This window comes from Carassius auratus, chromosome 43 (assembly GCF_003368295.1).
Source record: "Carassius auratus strain Wakin chromosome 43, ASM336829v1, whole genome shotgun sequence".
Lineage (NCBI taxonomy): Eukaryota > Metazoa > Chordata > Actinopteri > Cypriniformes > Cyprinidae > Carassius > Carassius auratus.
The window spans coordinates 5,966,613-5,987,568 of record NC_039285.1 but is presented as its reverse complement, the minus strand read 5'-3'; the positions used below and the strand labels follow the sequence as shown (position 1 = coordinate 5,987,568).

At 35.7% G+C, this 20,956-nt stretch overlaps 1 protein-coding gene across 3 annotated transcripts in view; it reads left to right on the top strand.

Moving 5' to 3' along the window:
- Nucleotides 1–20,387, top strand: part of LOC113061544 (UPF0606 protein KIAA1549) — a 38,329-nt gene extending 17,942 nt beyond the window's left edge. For all 3 annotated transcript variants that reach the window (XM_026230728.1, XM_026230730.1, XM_026230729.1), the window contains 18 exons: nucleotides 34–122; nucleotides 721–889; nucleotides 985–1,115; nucleotides 1,892–2,081; nucleotides 2,235–2,294; nucleotides 2,644–2,789; nucleotides 4,391–4,568; nucleotides 5,668–5,852; nucleotides 11,901–12,106; nucleotides 13,290–13,426; nucleotides 15,372–15,577; nucleotides 15,759–15,988; nucleotides 16,199–16,343; nucleotides 17,017–17,340; nucleotides 18,417–18,469; nucleotides 18,658–18,803; nucleotides 18,927–19,039; nucleotides 19,348–20,387. In XM_026230728.1, the coding sequence (XP_026086513.1) occupies nucleotides 34–122; nucleotides 721–889; nucleotides 985–1,115; nucleotides 1,892–2,081; nucleotides 2,235–2,294; nucleotides 2,644–2,789; nucleotides 4,391–4,568; nucleotides 5,668–5,852; nucleotides 11,901–12,106; nucleotides 13,290–13,426; nucleotides 15,372–15,577; nucleotides 15,759–15,988; nucleotides 16,199–16,343; nucleotides 17,017–17,340; nucleotides 18,417–18,469; nucleotides 18,658–18,803; nucleotides 18,927–19,039; nucleotides 19,348–19,512 (2,873 nt within the window). In that variant the 3' untranslated portion in view covers nucleotides 19,513–20,387. The remainder of the gene's footprint in view (nucleotides 1–33; nucleotides 123–720; nucleotides 890–984; nucleotides 1,116–1,891; nucleotides 2,082–2,234; nucleotides 2,295–2,643; nucleotides 2,790–4,390; nucleotides 4,569–5,667; nucleotides 5,853–11,900; nucleotides 12,107–13,289; nucleotides 13,427–15,371; nucleotides 15,578–15,758; nucleotides 15,989–16,198; nucleotides 16,344–17,016; nucleotides 17,341–18,416; nucleotides 18,470–18,657; nucleotides 18,804–18,926; nucleotides 19,040–19,347) is intronic.
- The last annotated feature ends 569 nt before the right edge of the window (nucleotides 20,388–20,956 follow it).

Genomic DNA, 20,956 nt, shown 5'->3' with positions numbered 1-20,956 from the left:
ATAACATTAAGCCTGATATTTGCTCTGTTGTAGGGTTTCCTCCAGGGTCCACTGCTGGATATGCCAAAGCCAAAGTCATAGAGATTCTCAAAGCAGAGTATAACCACTCTGTAGAGCTTCAGGTACTATGACTTTTTTTGTTGTTTTTGTTCTTTTCTTCATTGATTTAAAATCTAAATTTCCAGTACATATATATTTTGCAAATATTATGCAAAATATATGCATATATTTAATGCATATTTTGGGATACCAATATATACTTTGATGCAAAGAAACATTTTCAAATGTTACCAGGATATGGATGGAATATTGCACACACAAAATAACTTTTGCGATATTCCTATTTATTGCATAAAATGAACTCACAATTTTGTTGGAAACATAGGTGTGGTATTTAGGTATGTGTACTTTCCAAGAATTATCTATCGAAATTAAAAAGAAAATTGAATTTTGTAATCCAGTGTTGTGTCAGTGGAACATATAGATAAATTCATCACTTCCTGGTTTGTCTCGTGGGTCCTCATGAACAAACAACACCTAATTTGGTTCTTTCTAATGCCCTGCACTTAAGAATAAAGAGTTTGCCTCAGCTTTATAGGCCCACTGAAAGGCTATTTGATGTTCTCCATGTGCTTGAAAAAAGTTTGAAATTGCTATTGCAAATATGATGTACATATCCTTGACATCAAATGTTTCTAATAAGCTCTTTGTATGTTGTAGGTAGTAAAAGCTCCTCCAGACTTTGTGTTTCGTGCTGTGTCTGGTGAAGTGGTTTATACTGCCATATCAGTCATTAATGCCCTGAGAATCTTTGCTCAGACCACCAGCTCCTTTATCAGCGTATCACCCATCAGTCCAGTACCAGACCTGCAATACCATGTACATACAGGTAACTGCAGTGAAAACTTGATGTCACAGTTCGTGAATATTCTCACTGGCATTTATATTTTGTTGCATATATGCATGTCTTTTGTCTGTGTGCAGTTCTTCAGTTTGTACCCAGCCATGTAGATGTGCGATTGTGTACCTTCAGTGAGCAGGCAGAGAAGGGTCTGATCACAGCCTTAGCTGAAGTCCGCCGACGCTCACAGGAGTCCACAAACTTCACTGTGAATGTACGTTGACTGCTTTACCCAACTTACGATATTAAGAGCTAAAACACCAAAAACCAGAAGTGCACTCTTTCAAATCATCTTAATTACTGCTTATTTAATGTAGTTTTGATTAAATTACTCCTTTAGCGGAATACACAATGACGCTATATAATGTAAATGAGCCAAATCAGAATTACATTTTAATGTTTTTATCTTTTTTTAACAAGCAAGTTTTTGATTTTAGCAAAAAGGAGCATGCTTTTAACTTCAGTTGTGTGATTTGAGATTTTATTCAAAGCTTGATTGCATTGAGGGCAGTGGGATGATATCATCTCAAGCTGTTTGCTCTGATTGGATAAGGAAAGTGCAGGACTGCTTAATTCAACTGTTGTCAAGGCAACAAAACTAATGGCTTTTATTCATTTCATGCACTTAGGTTCAGAAAGTGTATGCACTTTAATAGATCAGTGAGTGTTAATGAAGAGACTTGGATTGTGTATGTTTTTATATTAAGATTATTAATAAGTGTATGTATAATTAATTTTAAATGGTATTTTAGTAACTCATTCAATTTTTTTATATTTTTTTGTTAAATTAAATTCTTTTTTTAGTACACATTTTACATTAGATGATTGATTGAAAACCTGTATGTGTTTGGTTTATAAAATTTTACAGAAATATGTCTTTTGGATGTTGTTAATTTCTAAAATCCCTTTCTGGAGAATGTGTCTCTATTTCTAATGTCTAATGGCTTTAAGTTCATGCAATTGTATCTTAGAGACTGAATTGTTTTGTAGATTTTAAACATCACCATGAGTCCTGCGGACACGGCAGCACAACAGCAGAAGGTTCCAGTGGAGATCACCTTTGCTGTGCGCGATATCCGCGGGTATGTGCCAGGGACAGAGGTGAGCACCCAGCTTCGACAACTCAGTGTGGTCGAATACAGCTACTACCTTGGCTACCCTGTATGGCAGATTGCAGAACGTGAGTACACACACTAACTTCTGTGCAATTTCTAGCTTTTAAATTAGCTTAAACTACCTAGAAATCAGCTGAAGTGTGCTATATGTTATAATAAAAATGGAATTATATTTATTCATTTTTGATATTTTTTTTCTTACTTCTCTGCACTATTAGCTTTCCACTACCCAGAGCTGAACACAACCCAACTGCTTCGTTCCTCGTGGGTTAGAACAGGTACTGACCTGCTGATGTTAAGCTTAACACACTGGGTATTACGAAGTACACTACTGTTTGAAAGTTAGAGGCCAGTGTTATAATTATAATTTTTTTAAGAAGAAGAATTTGGTATTTTATTCAGCAAGGATGCATTCAATTTATCAAAAGTGACAGTAAAGACTATTTATCACTTTGATCCGATATCTGCAGCCTTGGTGAGCATCTGAGATTTCCTTCAAAACAAAGCAACCCCTACTTTTGAACAGTAGTGTAATGTTACTGCACCATCAAATATTCAGTATATTTCTGAGAGACAGAAATGAGCTATTTCAATACCGTAATGTCATGTTTTACATACCACTTTCAGTGTTGTTGGGAGTGTTGGAGCAGCCGGTGAGTGACAAGATCTTCAAGGCTACAACTGAGAGGAGACTTGCTCAGTTGCTGAGTGATGCATTGGGTGCCGGGCGCCGCTTTAGAAGAGCGACTATGGTGGGAAACAACAGCGTGCAGGTTTGTAAATCATCTGTGTTACGTGACCTTATATTTTCAGTTCTTGCTTTCCACGCATGAGCTCACTGGATTCATTTATAGAGCTCTTCCTGTGTGCATGTCTAATGCCTCTCTGGATTCTTAATCAGTCTCTGTCTTTGTGGTGCATCCCCCCACACCTGCCATCCCCCCGCACTTCTTCATTCAGCGACAAGAAGTATCCATGGCAACACCCTCCTATTCATCCCTGGCCTGCGGAGCCACTCAAAAACGTCCATTTCACCCCTGTCGGCTGTTGGCGCATTATACTCCAGCTGCAGTCTCAGATAAATTATTGAACACGACTTGCAGACAGCGTTTCGTAGTGACCTGACCTTATGGATTTCAAGTGACTTGTGTTGATAAACTCATAGTTCGTTAACGACTGCTAATTAACTGAGAATGAATGCAGCTGTGTTGTGATGATGCTCAGTGATGTCATTTCAAATTTTTGAGAGGTGATGAATTCTGGAATATCTCACAAGGACTCTTAAAGTGAATATAGGCTGACAAATGCAAAGCGTGGCTGTATTTGGATGTTATAATGACATTGTGTAGCTGTCCTCTGTTTTGTTTCTCATAAAGCACCCCGCGGTAGCTTCAAAATGAGCTATTAACGTCCCTGGCTGGTGAGGGTTCACTACTCTGGGCTCCTAATGTAGGTCGAGCTCAGGTGAAGCCCACACATTGCCACGCTTTTTGTGCATTTTTCCACCCCAATAACCCTAGAGACTAGAAATATTTATTAGACTCGTCTTTTAGACCCCCAGTCTCTCTGAAAGCCTTTTGGGTTTTTGTCAGAAAGACGTTTAGATTTTAAGGAGCTAATTGTAGCCTGTTCAAAGTTCTTCTGATTCATGCGTTTGCGTTTTAGGAACAATTAGTATTTACATATGTGGAATTAAAAGTTAAAGAATAATAAATAATAATAATAATAAACCTAGATGACTTTCTTTCTAATGTGGAACATTAAAAGTGAATGTCTGAAAAAAATATCTACTTGTTTTAATTAAATGCAAGTCGAAGCAAACTGGGGCTGCTAAGCTCTTAAAGCACCATGAAGTAACATAAAGGTGATTTATGCCAGTGTTGTTTTAGTATTGTTTATTTATATACAGTACTGTTTTAGTGTTTGTTAATATTTTGAATTAGCTTATATTTTTATATTTTCAGTTTTAAGTTTGTTTTAATAATCTGCTTTTGTCTAATAATTTCTAATTAGCTTGAGTTTTAGTACTTTTACTACTTCAGCTTATTTATTTTTTATCTAATATGAATATTTTATTTCCATTAACCATTTTTAATCGCTTAGTTTTAGTAAACAGTAGCAGCTCTAGTTTAAACACTGTATTCCAAGTCTTCTTTTTGTGAGGAACAGACAAAAATGTAAGACATTCTTCACTGAAAAGTTTAGATTGAGCAACTTCAGATGCCAAAATGGCTAAATTTTAGCATCTGTCTGAATAGTTTTAGTGGATTTATTTGTTTATTACTGAATATTTTGCTTCAATGTTGTTTAATAGATTTTGCAAATGCAAAAAAAACATCGCAGTGAATTGATTTGAATTTTTTTTCCCCTTTAGATTGTACAGACCACTCGTCTTGTGGGTCCTGACAACCCTCTGGAGATTATCTACTTTGTGGAAGGAGCTAACGGACAGAGACTTCCCGCCGCAACTACAGCCAACATGCTCAACAGTCTTGACGTGCAGCATGCAGCGATCATCATGGGATACCGCATCCAGGGAATATTAGCACAGCGTGAGCATCCAGCCTTGTAATACTTTCAGTTGAAAAAGCTCCATGGGAGAGAAACTAAATAACATAACATTGCAGTGAACCAAGACTATAACAGTAAAAAACAATGATGAAATGATCATTTAAATGATTCTGATGGTAACATAAGCAGGCAGTGGTTTTTGTGGTAGCATTCATTATTTCTGCTGCTCTAAACATCTAAGAGGTGATTTTAGATCTCGAGTGCTCTGCCTTTTTATGTAACATTTAGATGTGGCAGGCTTACAACTGCATCACCCACAGCATAAACATTAGATTCATTAGACTAAATTTGGTAGCTTCCTGTTGTGTAACCTTTGAATTTTAGCTCAAATCTCCAATTACATTGAACTAAAAAACAGGACAAACCCAAATTATGGTTCATCGCTGTTTAGCGAACACCATAGAATGTGTGGAATTTTATATTGGCATGCATTATACAGTATGCAAATAATCATCTTAAATGATGTTTGGGATGTTTTCGATATTTAACTACGTATGCGGTTTCATCATCTAATGCTTACTTGCATTTCATCTTTAAAAATACTAGTAATTTAGAAACACTGACTGTTAAAATTTTTCATTTTAAAGAAATGAATATTTTATTTAGTAAGTATACATTATAGTAAAGAGGTACAATGTTGTGAGATTAAAATGTATCATGGGTTTCCACAAAAATTTATATAGCACAACTGATATTAATAAAATGTATTATATCACAAAATTTAAAATAGCACATCTGTTTTCAACATTGATAATAATAAAGATCATGTGACACTGAAGACTGGAGTAATGACTGCTGAAAGTTCAGCTTTACAGTCACAGGAATTTTATTTATTTTAAATATTTTCAAATAGAAAACAGTTATTTTAAATATGTACAAATATTTCACAATAGTACTCTTTTTACTGTATTTTTGGGCAATTAAAAAAGCCATGATGAGCATAAGGGACTTTTCGTGAATCTTTCTTTATCACAAGTGAAATATTGAAGATGTTTTTTTTTTGTTCGTTTTTTTAAAATAGTGTACAATATTGTGCTTTGATACAGATATTTATACTTCTTTACCCTTGTGTATGTTCAGCTGTGGAAAAACAGGCCTCACCTTCCTCAGACACAGAGAAGACCAACACGTGGATCATCATAGGGGTGGTGGTCCCCGTGGTGGTGGTCGTCATTATAATAACTATCCTGTACTGGAAACTCTGTCGCACTGACAAACTGGAATTCCAGCCAGACAGCATGAGCACCGTCCAACAAAGACAGAAGGTAAGAGACCGAAAATGCTGTACAATGACTCAAATTTAATGAAATGTATTCTGGGATCCTGAAGCGCTGTTTCTCATGAGATTTCTTCTTTCTTTCTAATGTAATGTTTTGTTTCGTTTTCTTGTCTGCTGATGTGTCCGTGATATTGCTAATCAGTCGGTGGGCTCCTGTGAGTCTAAGCTGCTTATCTCGTCTCTCACAGAGTGATTTAAATGACTCTGTAGCGGCATGCTTGCCAACTTTGAAAGATCAGAATTAGAGGATGTGTTTTTTAGTTGGCCATCCACTAATCTACCTATTTACACTCCTGGCATTGGGAAGGCTGATTCATTTAGCCAATCAGTTCGTACTTTAGACAGTTGATTTCAGTGATGCAATTCAGTCTTTCGTTAAGTCATGAATCAACCGTTCCCAGAAGTCACTGCATCAGTTTTGTAGTGAAATAAATGTTTATCTATTCTATCTTATGTTTATCTCTAACTGATTTTTCCAGTATTTTTATGGGTTGTGTCTATGCATGAGCTAAGCTACATATTTTCAGAATTGACTAATAAGTGGGTTTTCGGAACGACTCGTCAGTCTTAAGAAAGTGTAATTAGGGTTGAACAGATTTAATGCAGTGGCCAACGTTTTAAAAAAATTATATAAATTTCATACTTTAATTTGCCCATACATTGATACTATGGAAGTTAATGGCTACCAATATTATTCCAAATATCTAAATATGTGTTCTATAAGAAATTCATATAAGTTTAAGTTAATTTCATCCTATTGAATCCTCTTTAAAGAACTGCTTCAGCATCACGCTACCTTGTCTTTGCAGTGACATGTGTTTAGACAAGTCTTTCTACTGATGTTGTCAGTACTATAACCAGACTTGTCATGCACAAGCACATTCACTTGCAGAGTCCCAGCAGTAATGAAGTCTAATGCTCAGCTGGCTGTTGGGTTAATGCTCAGCAGTGACGTTCTTATCCAGAGCAGCGCCCGCTGGTCCTCTCAGTCTGAACTCCTTGATTTAACTACACTCGTATGAGGAGCACATAGCCATTACATACTCCATATCTGCCCTTAATGGCACACTCACAATCCTCAAGAACAAATCCTTCTTAGTCCTTCAGTGAGGTCCTCTAGTTTAATCAGTTTAAATCATTAAATGGCCTGCTTTTCACTTTATTTCTCATGCTCTTTTTGGATTTGACACATAAAGGGATAGTTAACCAAAAAATGCTATTTCTGCAATTTATCCACCCCCAAGTGGAACACAAATTACTATATATAAATATATATATAGACGGTTTCATCGGGCGCACGCACCTGGCCCTAAGTTAACCTCCGGTCTGTGTTGTGTGTATCGGTCTGGCTGCGGTGCCTTCTACAAATGCAGTTGTGCTGTGGTATGTGTTTCCCATACATTTATTTATTTTTGGAGACTCGCCACGATTTTAAAACTGATCGATTTTCAAAAAGGATTCGATGAAAAAACATGAGTAACGTAATAATTCCTTACATTTATATGTTTAAATATCAAAATGAGGCACGGGTGTTTTTATATCAATATTTTTGAAGGAAGACTTGCATGTTATATGCCTGTTAACGCAGCGTTTGTGAGCGTAGCTCTGCATTGTTTACAGCTGTTACTGGGGAAACCACTATTTCTCGCGCTTTATGCATCTCCTGCTCGGAAATAATTAATTTGCATTTTCATTAAGTTCACCTGATTTACGCAGCAGACATATCTTGTTTGTTATCAAAAAAATATCTACTATAGAGGGACTTGGCTGTTGTTATTGATTCTATTTGGAAGTCTACCGGAAGTTAAGTTAGGGCCATAAAAGCGCGCATGCGCAGTAACATTTGTTTATATTGTTGCGTTGAAACCGTCTATATATATATATATATATATAAAAAAAAAAAAAAAATATATATATATATATATATATATATATATATATATATATATATATATATACATTTTCCTTTTTCTAAATCTAGTGTGGTTTGCATCCTACAGTTCTTCATAAGAAAATAAGTCATGCAGATTTGTAAACGAATACAGAATTTTTATTTAATGTGAAATATCCCTGTTTTGCTGTTTGCAACACATTGGAGCCAGTTTAGAGTTTCTCTCTCTTTTTTTCTCTCCATCTCTATCGCTAATATACTTCGTTCTTTATCTAACACACATCCAATCACATCTAAACACTCTCCCTTTCCCATGCTTGAACAGTCCATCTCCTCATTACAGAAATCCATACCAGTTATCCAGAGTTCAGTGACTCCTGTCAAGAGCAAAGATCTTGTAGTAGTGAAGTAGTGATGAGGAGGAGGAGGAGGAGGAAGAGGAAGAGAGGAGACAGAAGAAGGTAGAGGAGATGTAGTGTACTCTATACTGTAGAATAGTCCTCCAGTTAGTCCCCACACGGAAAGTACGAGATTCCTCTTCCTCTTTGAACCTTTAGCAGTCTGAAGAGTGCTGTTACAGTACCAGTCACCATCAGCGTCATCTGTTTGGACTATTTTGTAGTTCTCTTTACTGCTCACCAAAGCTGCGTTTATTTGATACAGTAAGAACAGTAATATACAGGTGATATAGATGGTTTCAACGGCAACAACATAAACAAACGTTACTGCGCATGAGCGCTTTTGTGGACCGAACTTAACTTCCAGTAGACTTCCAAATAGAATCAATAACAACAGCCAAGTCCCTCTAGAGTAGATATTTTTTGATAACAAACAAAATGTTTGCTGCGTGGATCAGGCGGACTTAATGAAAATGCAAATTCATTATTTGCCAACAGGAGATGTTTTAAAGCATAAACATAAAGCGCGAGAAATAGAGTTTCCCCAGTAACAGCTGTAAACGAAGCAGAGCTGGTACGCTCATATGCTGCTATCAGGCATATAACATGCACGTCTTCCTTCAGAAATACAGCGATATAAAAACACCTGTGCCTCGCTTTGATATTTAAACATATAAATGTAAGGAATTATTATTATTTAACGTGCAGTACGTAACGTTACTCAATGAAGCCTTTTTGAAAAAAGATCAGTTTTAAAATTGTGGCGAGTCTCCAAAAATAAATAAATGTATGGGAAACACATCTCACACCACAACCACCTGAGCCCAACTTCAGTCTACTCATCACCTTGGCTTTAACTGCGTTTGTAGAAGGCACTGCAGCCAGACCGATATACACAACACAGACCGGAAGTTAACTTAGGTCCAGGCGCGTGCGCCCGTTGAAACCGTCTATAATATTACAGTTTGAAATAACTGTTTTCTATTTAAATACATTACATTATTCCTCTGATTAGCAGTCATAAGTCCAGGTTTCAGCAACACGTCTTTCAGAAATCATTCTAATGTCCTGATTTGGTGCTCAATAAATATTTCTTAATATTATCATTGGTAAAAACAGATGTGCTAAGAACAGTATTTAATTTTTGTAACATAAATGTCTTTACTGTCACTTTAGGTTAATTCAGTGTGTCGTTGCTGAAATAAGTATTAGTTTCTTATAAAAAAAAAATTTAAAAAAAGAAGTACTGACTTCAAACCTTTGAATGGTGCTTTAGTTAATTATCAGTTGTTTGCTGCCTCCTCAAGTACAAAGAATCATTATATTCCTTATGATTCTCATCCCTTAATGTGTTTGTAGTACCATCAAAAATAATGTGTAATTTAGGGATGTAAAAATTTACTCAACACACGAATCGATTCACGGTTCTGATTTCATGATTCGATTCAATTTATGATTATAACTTAAGACAAATTATAAATTAAATGTTTACTTTTATTATTGCTTGGAAAAAATTCTGCACGTTTCTTTGTGAAATTGAAATATAACAACACTATATAATACTAAGTAGCACTTGCATATCATTGCTCTTTTGTTGGTTTTGATTGCTTATGTTGTCCTCAGTCGCTTTGGATAAAAGTGTCTGCTAAATGACAAATTAATGTTAATGTAAATAACAAAACTAAATTGAAATTTCACATCAAGCCCCAAATCAAATAAATAACACAAAATAAAAATCTTCATATAAACAAAATAAGGCTTTGTTCTGTGCTCTTTACATTTAAAATTAGAGGCAGGTAGCCACTGCATTTTAATCATGATCCAAACAAACATGCAATAATCTAAATCAGATTGTATAATTTCGAAATTTGAAGGTATAACAGAATGGTTTGACTTCGTTTTGTGAAACTATACATAAAAATATCTGCATGAAACAATAACAGCAGTCAAGCTGAACGAGACGCAGATTCACTTTCTGCCAGCAGGTGGCCTTAAAGCGTTTCCTTGGTTTCCACTGTAAACAAAGACATGCATTCATATAAACGTCTACCCCAGTTGAATCGCGATTTGTTTAGCATCTCAACCCATTTGAATCATCGAAATTTGAATCGATTATCAACCGGTTCCCGGTTAATCATTACATTCCTAGAGTGAATACAGTCCATATCAACATGTCAGTCACTGGTTGGAATCTGACTTGATGGGAGCGCAAGCAACTTTTTACTAAAACCCTCATCCAAATCAGAAACCTGTAAGAAGCATAAGGAAAAAAGAAAGTATTGAGGAAATTAGAGGAAGAGGAGGAAGAAGAAGAGGATAGAGCAGGAGAAAGAAGAAAATGCCAAAGAAAAACCCAAGAAAGCTATAAAGAAGCCTTTGTCATACAGTTTGAGAAGGCCTGAGGTATCTGTACAGTACAGTATGAATAGCAGTGCAGTGATGTACTGTATGTTCTAGAATGCAGCAGTTTGTCCTATATACAGTATTTCTTGCTAATTATATCCCTTTATGACAATAATAACTAGCAATAAAAAATAAATTAAAAAAATGTTATCGCAACACAACAGATGCATGTATTTGAATGTGTCAATAATAATCTCTGTACATAATCGCCTGTACAGCTTTGACTGTGTTGTGGCCTAGATTTTGTTACAGCAGCAATACAGGCCAACAGGTACGAGATAAGAGCTTTCATTATCACAAACAGAATTTGTCTTAACAGCTTTGTTTGCATTTGAAAGGGAATGTGAATGGAAACAGAAATAGATGTACTCCCAGAAGATGAGCATATTTCTGTGAATCCGTCTCTATTGTACCGGTACACATACAGCACGACACAAAAGAACCCAACTTATGCATTTTTCATAAATGTCTGTGTTTTCTGGCAATATATGAAACACAGAATTAAATCTGATCCGCTGTGACCCTCTGCACAGTTTTTGATCTGGAAAATTATAAAACAAATCCTGTAATCGTTTATTGACCCTCAAGTCTATACTATTTTAGTTTTTCTTTGAACACAAAAAAAAATAGAGTTTTTTTGTTTTTTTCACAATGTCCACAAAGTACGTGGATGGTGTTTTTGTGTTTACTCCTATCATAAAAGGAGCCCCTATGACTGGCGAACAAACTTTCTGATGTCTTTGTGTGATAAACCGACAGATATTATTTATAATTAATCTTCCCCCTGCATTTGGGATGTGAACTGCTGTGACTAGATAATTGAGTCCGAATGAATCACTGAGATTTGAATCTGACTCTGAGGTAAACTGAAACAACCAAGTTTGGCCACTGCTAGCCTTTGAAAAAGCCAGTGTTAATAAGCTTTATATGCTGTTGTGTTTGTTTGGTTCATTTAATCTTCCATAGTGCGACAGACAGACAAGCTATTACTGCCTGTCTAGCTGGTTTGGCCTGTGGTGAAAGTGCAATGCATCCATTTTCAGTGCTCCCTCTTCACAGTGTATCTTTGACAGTCAGTTACTGTCCTCTTGCTCAATTTATTCTTATGACACTGTGTCAATCTGTTGATTATAGAAGTTTATATTGTCTACATGCCTCGTGTAGATGCGCATTGACCTGATTCTGTCAAGTGTTTGTGAGCGGTTTTAAATTAACATTTAGTTATTAAACTTTCCTCCCTCACTTCCCTTTGCAGTCCCTCAATTACCTTCACAAACATCGCTCCTCTTTAATTTTGATTCTCCAAATGAATGTTTTCCTCTCTCTGGGGGGTGTTCTTTAGCTGCAGACGCCCAGCGTGAAGGGTTTCGACTTTGCCAAGCTGCACATGGGCCAGCACAGTAAGGATGATCTCCTGGTCATCCAGGAGCCGTTGCCACTTCCTGTGTCCGTCAAGGAACAGAGTCCAGCTGAGAACGCAGAGGTGCCCACACCAAAGTCCAAAGCCTCCTCCAAAGCTTCCCGCAATGGCCAGCGGTGCAGGGGCCAGTAAGTCTGATAAATGTTTCTTTGATATTCAAGATCAACTGAGTTTTTTTGTAAACATTTACAATGAGGATCTATCCGTTAACATCATTAATTGACTACATTGTTTAAAATTAACTTGTAAAAATGAACACTACGTTTACAACGTTTTTCATTTTTGGTCGATTTCATTTGTTATACATTTTAAAAATTATATTAGTTAACATTAGTTAACTACATTTCATTAAAATGACTTAACAATGAAAAATATACATCTACAGCATTTATTAATCTTATTTGTTTGTTTTTTATATTTTTTTTTACTTTTTCAACTTATTTTTAACATTTTTAAAAGTTAATCTATTTAACATTAGCTAACTACATGAGTAAACATGAACCATCAACAAACAATGCATATACAGTATTTATATATCTATTGGTTTATTATTGATTTATTGATGTTCATTTAATTTTACTTAATTAAACTCATTAAAACCGGTTTATCATTTGTTTAGTTAATATTTAGTTAAATGCATTATGAATGCAAACAATGGAAATGTTATTTTTATTAATTAACTAACACATTAACAAATGTTAATTAATGCTCGAAGATAAAGTATTGCTCGTTGTTAGTTCATGTTAACTAATAAATTAACTGAAGGTACCCTGTTTTAAGGTTTTACCTGTTTTAAATCACAAACAATTATAAAAAAATAAAAAAAACAATCCACCTAAAATAACAAACTGGTTCTATTTTGCATTTTGCTGCAATAACCTATTATTAAAATACCTTGTTAATTTATTTAAAGGCAGGAGTGTAGTTAAGAGTGAAGCGACTGCTGATCAATAGAAAGCTTTTTAAAAGGATTACATCTCACACTCTAATCAATAGAATGGTCTTAGGGATGAAATTACAGCAGATCTTATGTCTTGTAAATATTACAAGTACCTGAAACCTTGTTACAAATAGACAGAAGATATGTAATTCTTATATATTCCATGCTGCTTAAATGGAATAATCCATATGTCTGGAGTGTATTTGAAATACATAAATAAATATAGATTGAAAATAAAATAAAACAAAAATAAGTTAATACAAAAATTCACATTTTTTTGTATATGCATTAGTAGTAACACTACTAATAAGAATGTTTTTATAGCATGCATTAGAATTTTATACGATTTTTTTGTTGTGTCTTTTGCTTAGGATTTCTCCATCAGAGGGCGACTCCATAGGCAGTGATCCACCCAGCGACAGAGGATCATCTGAGGAGGGCATTAGACCCGTTGGTCTGCACATCGATCCAAAGCAACCACATAAACCAGCCATCAATGGATTAAATTGTAAGTTTGCACACATTTTGACTGTGGCAATACAGTCATGGATTGATATTGCGATTCTTTTCCTCATACTATTGAATTGCATAGAGATTGAATCTGGTCCCATGTATTTTATCCCATGGAGGACTGGGAGTGCTACAAATAATAAATCTACTTAGTTAATAATAATAATAATAATATAATTTTTATGAGGTAGTCGTTTATTTTTACTTTTTACTTAATGTTTAAAAATATAGTTAAATGTAACAATAAAAAGTGTTTTAGTGCTTACTAAAGCTATTAGAAATATTTGTTGTTATTTGAAATAAAGTTGAAAGCAAAATAAAATATAAATATAAGAGGACAAGCTTAAAAAAATATGAAATTGAATTAAAGCTAAATAGAAATGATTTAAATAGAAATATGATATAGAAAAGCACATAACAAATTGCTAAAACTAAACTTGAAATGAAAACAAAAGATGTAAAATTAAAAGCTAATTCAAAATGTGAATAAATACTATTATAATATATAAATAATACTTTGGAATAAAATAAATAGTTTTAGATGTAACTTTTGCATTTAATTACTAAAATGCTTTTCTTAATCCATTTTATTTTTTATTTTTACCTAACAAAATGTAATTGGACGGTTTATGTGTAGGGGCAACCAATGAAATTTTGACTGAAAATTAAGACACGCACCTTTTTTGTTTTGTTTGTTTGTTGACTGCCAAGAAAGGTAAATGATTCCTTGGTTTTATTAAGTAGCAGTCCTACTCCTCCATAATAGCCAGTGGAAGAAGAATATGTGATGTAAGATTGACAGAAAGAGGAAAGCAATAAAACCTGTCTTTCAGCTGAAGATTTGTGGCTCTTCCTCTTAGTTTCCTCTCTGGTCAGCCCAGCCCCATTCATCCTCCCTACTTTGTGAGGAATGACTAACCTTTGTCTTTTTGCTCTTGGCTGCTTGTTTTTTCCCCACTCTCTTGCTCTCTTTGCCTTTATCTCTCTCTGTGTGTGTTTCTCACCAGTGCCTGTGGTGATGACCCTCTCTCAACACTCATTTCTGCTTTACCAGACTCAATAGGCTACTGTCTGACTAGCCAAGAAATTACAAGGAATTCAGTCGTAGAACCTCACATTCTCTCTCCCTGTCTGATAACTTTTCCCTTTCGAAAATCCTTTTCATCCCCCTCTTCTCATGATTACATTCCAGTGAAAACTGTGTTTTCCGAGATAAAAAAATCACTCAAACATGCTTTTACATATAACTGATGCTATATTCCATCTCAATATTACATCACTTATCATTTAACTTTTTCTCTCTCTCCTTTACACTCCCTCCCTCCATCCACTCATCCATGTGTTACTGGCCCACAGGGAAGAATAGAATTAGTAAGAGTGGCACTAATTTGTGCAGTAGCATTCGATTTCATAGTTCTTATTTTTTTTTAGATGTGCCATGAAACTTATTTTTCCCTTAAAATGATACATTTTCTCAGTTTAAACATTTGATATGTCATCTATGTTGTATTTTGAATAAAATATTGAAATTTGAAACTTCCACATCATTGCATTCTGTTGTTATTCACAATTTGTACAGTGTCCCAACTGTTCTGGAATCGGGTTTGTATATTTTAAAATGTATTTCTGTGATGGCAAAGCTGAATTTTCAGCAGCCGTTACTCCAGTCACATGATCGTTCAGAAATCAATCTAGTGTTGTGATTTGGTTGGTGCTCAATCAGTTTTCAATGTTTAATACAGTTGTGCTGTTTAATGTTATTGTGGAAACCATAATACCAAGAGAACATAATTTATTTGAAATTGGAATCTTTTGATAATTTTAATGCATACTTGCTGAATAAAAGTATTAATTTCTTTAAAAACAAATTTACTGACCACAAACTTTTGAATAGCCAAGTTGCACTTGTGAAGTATGACACTTTGTTATGTTTGTTCCTGTAGGTCCATCCCCAATGAATGGCATGGATGAGCCCTTATCTTCAGCCTCCATTTTTGAGCATGTGGACAGAATGTCCCGCCCAACTGACGGCCCTAAACGCCCTCCTAATAAACTCCAGCTCATCGCAATGCAGCCAATGCTGCCCCTGCCCTTAGCCAGCCCTACAGCCAATGACAGAGCAGCAGAAAATGCCAAGCTCAACAAAGAGGTATCCTTCACCACATCTAATCCACATTCATTTCATATGGCTTCTCCTTAGTGACCTATTTCAAACGGCAAGGTCCCTGTGATTTATGAATTTGATTCACTGTGTTTAAAAGCTCAATCATCAATAATCAATATGTGCTTCTCAATGACTCCAAAATCATTGACTGTTCTTTTTCCTCCAGATCCAGGTGGCTTTAAGGCACAAGTCTGAGATCGAGCACCATCGCAATAAGATCCGTCTGAGGGCCAAAAGGAAAGGCCATTATGACTTCCCCGCTATGGATGATCTCATCGATGGTCTTGGCGACCCCAAAGACCAGGACCGAATCTACCAGAGGGCCCAGATGCAGATTGACAAGATACTTGATCCAGATATTCATATGCCCTCACTGTACACCGAGCCCAAGAAAAGGTACAACTGATAATTAGACTAGTCCTCAACACAGAATTAAGGCCTGTTGTCACAAATTCTGTATTTTCTACACAAAGTCATGCCCAAATGAATCTCTTAAATATCATACTGTTATGTTCTAGAACTGTTCCATGGGGGAAAATAACTATAGATCAGGAAGGTTTTCATGTAACTTTGAACATTTAAAGCTCAAAAGTGTGTGTTTTGCAGCAACAGAGAGAAGCGTTCTCCTAAACAGAGAAGGAAACAACAGATGAGCGGTGAACTGACAGATGCTGACCGAGATAGACTCATAACGCCGGACAGCGATGGGACATACAGGAAATACCCAGGAGTCAATAACATTGCATATGTGGTCAGTGTCCTGAAGTGATCTGTATCATTTTTCTTTCTCACTACACTGTTATTTTGACTGTGTAATCAACTCCACACTGTTTCTTCCCATTCTGTATATATATTTGTAATTCAAAAGATTTTGTAATCAGCTCCATGTAGTGAATTAGCTAGTGCTAATTTCCTACATTTTTGAGAACACTACAATTTTTTAATAAAAATTGATAATTACATTTATTTTAGTAAGCAAGGATTTAAGGTCTCAGTGTAGATTTGTTACAAAAGATTTATATGTCAAATAAATGCTTTTGAAATGTATACATAGAAGAGAAAAGGTATAGCATTTTCCCTATTGTTTTTCAATATAGCAAAAAAAAAAATGTTTCTTCAAACATTAAATCAGCATATAAGAAGGATTTCTGAAAGATCATGTGACACTAAAGACTGTTAAAAATGTAGCTTTGCCAGCAGAGGAATAAATTTTATAATATATTTTTTGGTAGAAACAAGCTTATATTAAATTAATCTTGTAAACTTATATATATATATATATATATATATATATATATATATATATATATATATATATATATATATATACACACTAATAAAATCTTTATTTCATATCTTACTCAATTTTACTCAATGAGTAAATCCAGCCTTATTGAGCATATATATTTGTTTTTATTTTGCAGTCAGACCCAGACCAGGGTCCCGAGCATCATAGCCCGTCCCCGTCGGATGATGTGTTCCACAGTCCGATTTCTCCTCCTGGCTACCCTCCTCCACCACCCCCCTACCTGCCTCCTCAGCCGTCTATAGAGGACGCCCGGCAGCAAATGCACTCTCTACTGGACAATGCATTTGCCCTCGTATCACCTTCATCTCAGGGCAGCACAGCTGGCATCACTCTGCCTGGGGTTGGGCTTAACCCTGGACCCCCACCTGCCTCGAGCCCACCATCCCGTGGCCAGCGACCTTGGGGGCCAGGATACCTGCCCTTGAATCCCTACACAGGGGTAAGGACAATCTGCTGGGCTTGGGTATAGTCCATCACTTAAATGATCATTTACTTAATATGAATTATTTTAAATAATTCATAAAACTATTTATTTTGGCTTCACAGTATTATAATTTACATTATGAATAGTGCTTTTGCTGAAGATTACTCACAACAGTGTTATTAAATTAGTAGTGTTTTTGAAGATTAACCTAAAGTGAGCATATGATGTCACACAAAAAAATTATCTAAAAATACCAGAAATGAACATACACAATTAAAATTATCCAACATTAGTCTATATGATTAATTTAAAAAAATCTATAATATTGGCTGGTAACCATTATGGGTCAATCACAACTCAAAGCACAGTTTAGCGGAAATGCAAAGTGTATTGACATCACAACCATGTGCATTTTAATATATGACCCTCCATATTTACATATCAATGTTTAAGCATGCATAAAGCATGTATAAATCTATTTATTCAATCCAGAGTGCACTTGTGATTTCTGGTTATGGTGGTTGGATTCAATCAGTTAATTTGTTGATTTTGTTATAAATGTGTTTTGATGTGTGTGTTACCGTGCTAGAGTGATTTTAAGCAAACTGGATGCACTGGAATCACAACAGAGGAAGACAGACTTGGGGTTTTCCACAGATTGACAATAAACTATCCAGAATGGTATTTCTGTCAGATAGAGGTTATTTTCACGGAAGGGAAAAAGGGGATTGCAAAGTCCATCTGTGGCAAAATACGAACTGTCTAACAGCTCAAAGGTTGATTTAAGAATCAAGATGGAGCATTAAATGGTCCATCGCTGTCCATGCCATTTTAAAGAAACACGGTTCTTAAAATGTGGCATTCCCTACTCGGCTATTTAAGAGCTTTTCTGTTTTCTGGGTCACAGAGTTTATTTAGGCTGATAGATAGAAAAGCTTCGGTTGTGGTGCTGCACACAGCTGCTAATGTATGTTTCAGACTTAGCAATGTATTATATTAAGCCTTTAATGCATTAAAGTCCAATGGACATGCCAAGAATTATCAACATGTCTTAAGCTCAACGACAGCATGTTTGTGTGTATTTCTTTCAGAGATATGCTGAATTAGGTCTGCCACCTTCCAGTGTGCAAGGTTTACCACATCGGTGAGTATATTGAGTCTGATCGGGAAGTTTTGTGTGATCTTTGGGAACTGTGAGCAATGCTGCCAATCATATTTCATTCCTCACTTGTAGCATAGACAGCTTGAATGTACTGGGAGAGATGACGTTTTTTGTTAGAGTACAGTGTGGTCTGCTAATAGCTGGAGTTTGACGTCTTTGTATCTCAACAGACAGGGTTTAGAGTCCAGCTATATCCCATCAGGGGAGGCCCTTCCTGTTGACCAGCTACGGCCAGAGTCACTTTATGTTGGTCGAGGGGGGATCACAGATGAGTTGCCCTCTTCCACAAGGCCACGGCCTGTAGGTGGAACTACAGGTATGAGTGTAAAGGTTTTACTGTAAATAAAGTGCAGATATCAACTGTGATATCAAGTTTTGTATATAGACAACATGATGCGATGTAAAGTATATTTTATGCAGTATGCATGTCGGTTCACAGGTGCCCAGCTACATCATTTAACCCACGCTGGTCTGATGGGTCGTGTAGGTGGCGGGTTAAGCTGGAGCCCGTATCATGAGGACGACTACAAGCTTGCTAACCACAGGGAGCCTGTAAGTCTGAAATACTCTCTTACTTCAATTTAATCGAACAAATAATGGAAAACAGAATTTTCTTTACACTTTTGAAATTGGTTTTTAGACTCGTATATTGCAAACATAAAGCTCCATCCTCAGTCCAATCAAATGCAACATAAAGTGCAGAATATGTCTTCTTCAAACTCTTACTTCCATAGCTTCTTCTGTAACACATAAGGGACTAAGGAACACAACTCACTATTAACTAGCTGCTTATTAGTATGCATATTACTGGCAGTTTATAAGAACACATTAATACCTTATTCTGTATGACCATATTTTAGATCCCTGCCCACCTGGACTCTCTCGGCCTTGGCTACGCTCCCTCCGCTCCCCCCGTCGAGCCATCCCCTCCCAACCACTCTTCGGCCTCGCTCATCAAAGCCATCCGAGAGGAACTGATGCGCCTCTCCCAGAAACAGGCAGCGGTACCCAGCTACCACAGCTGAGACCTGCCCCCTGAAGCACCATCAGGCAAAAACTGCACCACACTGCACTGTACTTCCCATGGAAGTGGCTTTTTTGAGAGGAAGATGACTGTACGTCATGTAGCTTCTGCTGCCTCCTGGTGGCAGAGAGCATTAGGACAGGAAGAGTAGAGCATTATCATTTATTCCCAAATTCCTCAAGTTGTTCTTAACAAAAGCGCAGTCCTGAGACTGATGAATAAAGTTTTTTACCATCTTTTCAGGCGACTACAATTTGGTAGCAACTGCTCTATACAGACCGGGGTAACATAGCTAAAATATGGCTGCCACACATTCCTTTGGTCTTCTGTTAGAGGTGTGTGTGTGTGTGTGTGTGTTTTCACATTGTGTTGTTTCTTTGCTGTGTACACTGCCTTAACATTTGAATACTTTTATATCTTGCACTGGCTCTTGTAGATTCTCATCACTGAAAATTGAACTGCTTTTAATACCTTAAATTAATCTATCTGATCTACAAAAACTGACTCTTTTATATCTGTTCAGGGCCATCAAGCACACATTGTCTTCACAATTCAGTATTGTCTTATACTTTAGAGTCCAGTAATAGTATTTGAAGTAGAGATGTTTTCCACCTTCATATGCCTTTATTTTGTTTGGCATGTACAGGAGAGCTGGACATGCAGCTGTTATTATGTTCAGTGCATTGAAGGACACTGTTAACGTCAAAGAAATGTTGCAGGTTCATCACTACTTGACAGATTGTAAACAAATGAAAATGTGTTTTTAGTAATGCCCTTACAATACAATACAATAATGGACTGGTGGTCCACGTAGGATTCCAGGTTGCCCAAAGTTGATTGGCTAATTAAAAAGAAAATAAATCAATAAAATGATTAAATAAGTGAAAATAAAAAAAGTTTAATAACATAAATGAAATAACAAAATTATTATAAAATACATATATATATACATATATATATATATATATATATATATATATATATATATATATATATATATATATATATATATATATATATATATATATATATGTGTGTGTGTATGTATGTATACATACATACACACGCACAAACAGACACACATATACATTCATACATACAGTACATACATACATACATTATTTGTGGAATTTTTTTCAGGATTCTTTCTTGAATAGAAAGTTCAAAAGATAGCATTTATTTGGAATATACGTTTTTTAACATTATAAATGTCTACTCTACACCTTCACATTCGACAAAATAAATAATACATACTTGCTGAATAAAAAGTATTTAGTTCTTAAAAAAAAAAACTTTTTTAAGTTTAAACTGACCCCAAACATTTGAATGGTTGCATATTTCAATAAAAGGGTAGAACTGTTTTTTTTTTTTTTTTTAACTGTTGTTTTTAACTGTTGGAAATTGATTTGAAGCAGTTTGTGGTCTCCCGTAGCTGTAGGTTGTTG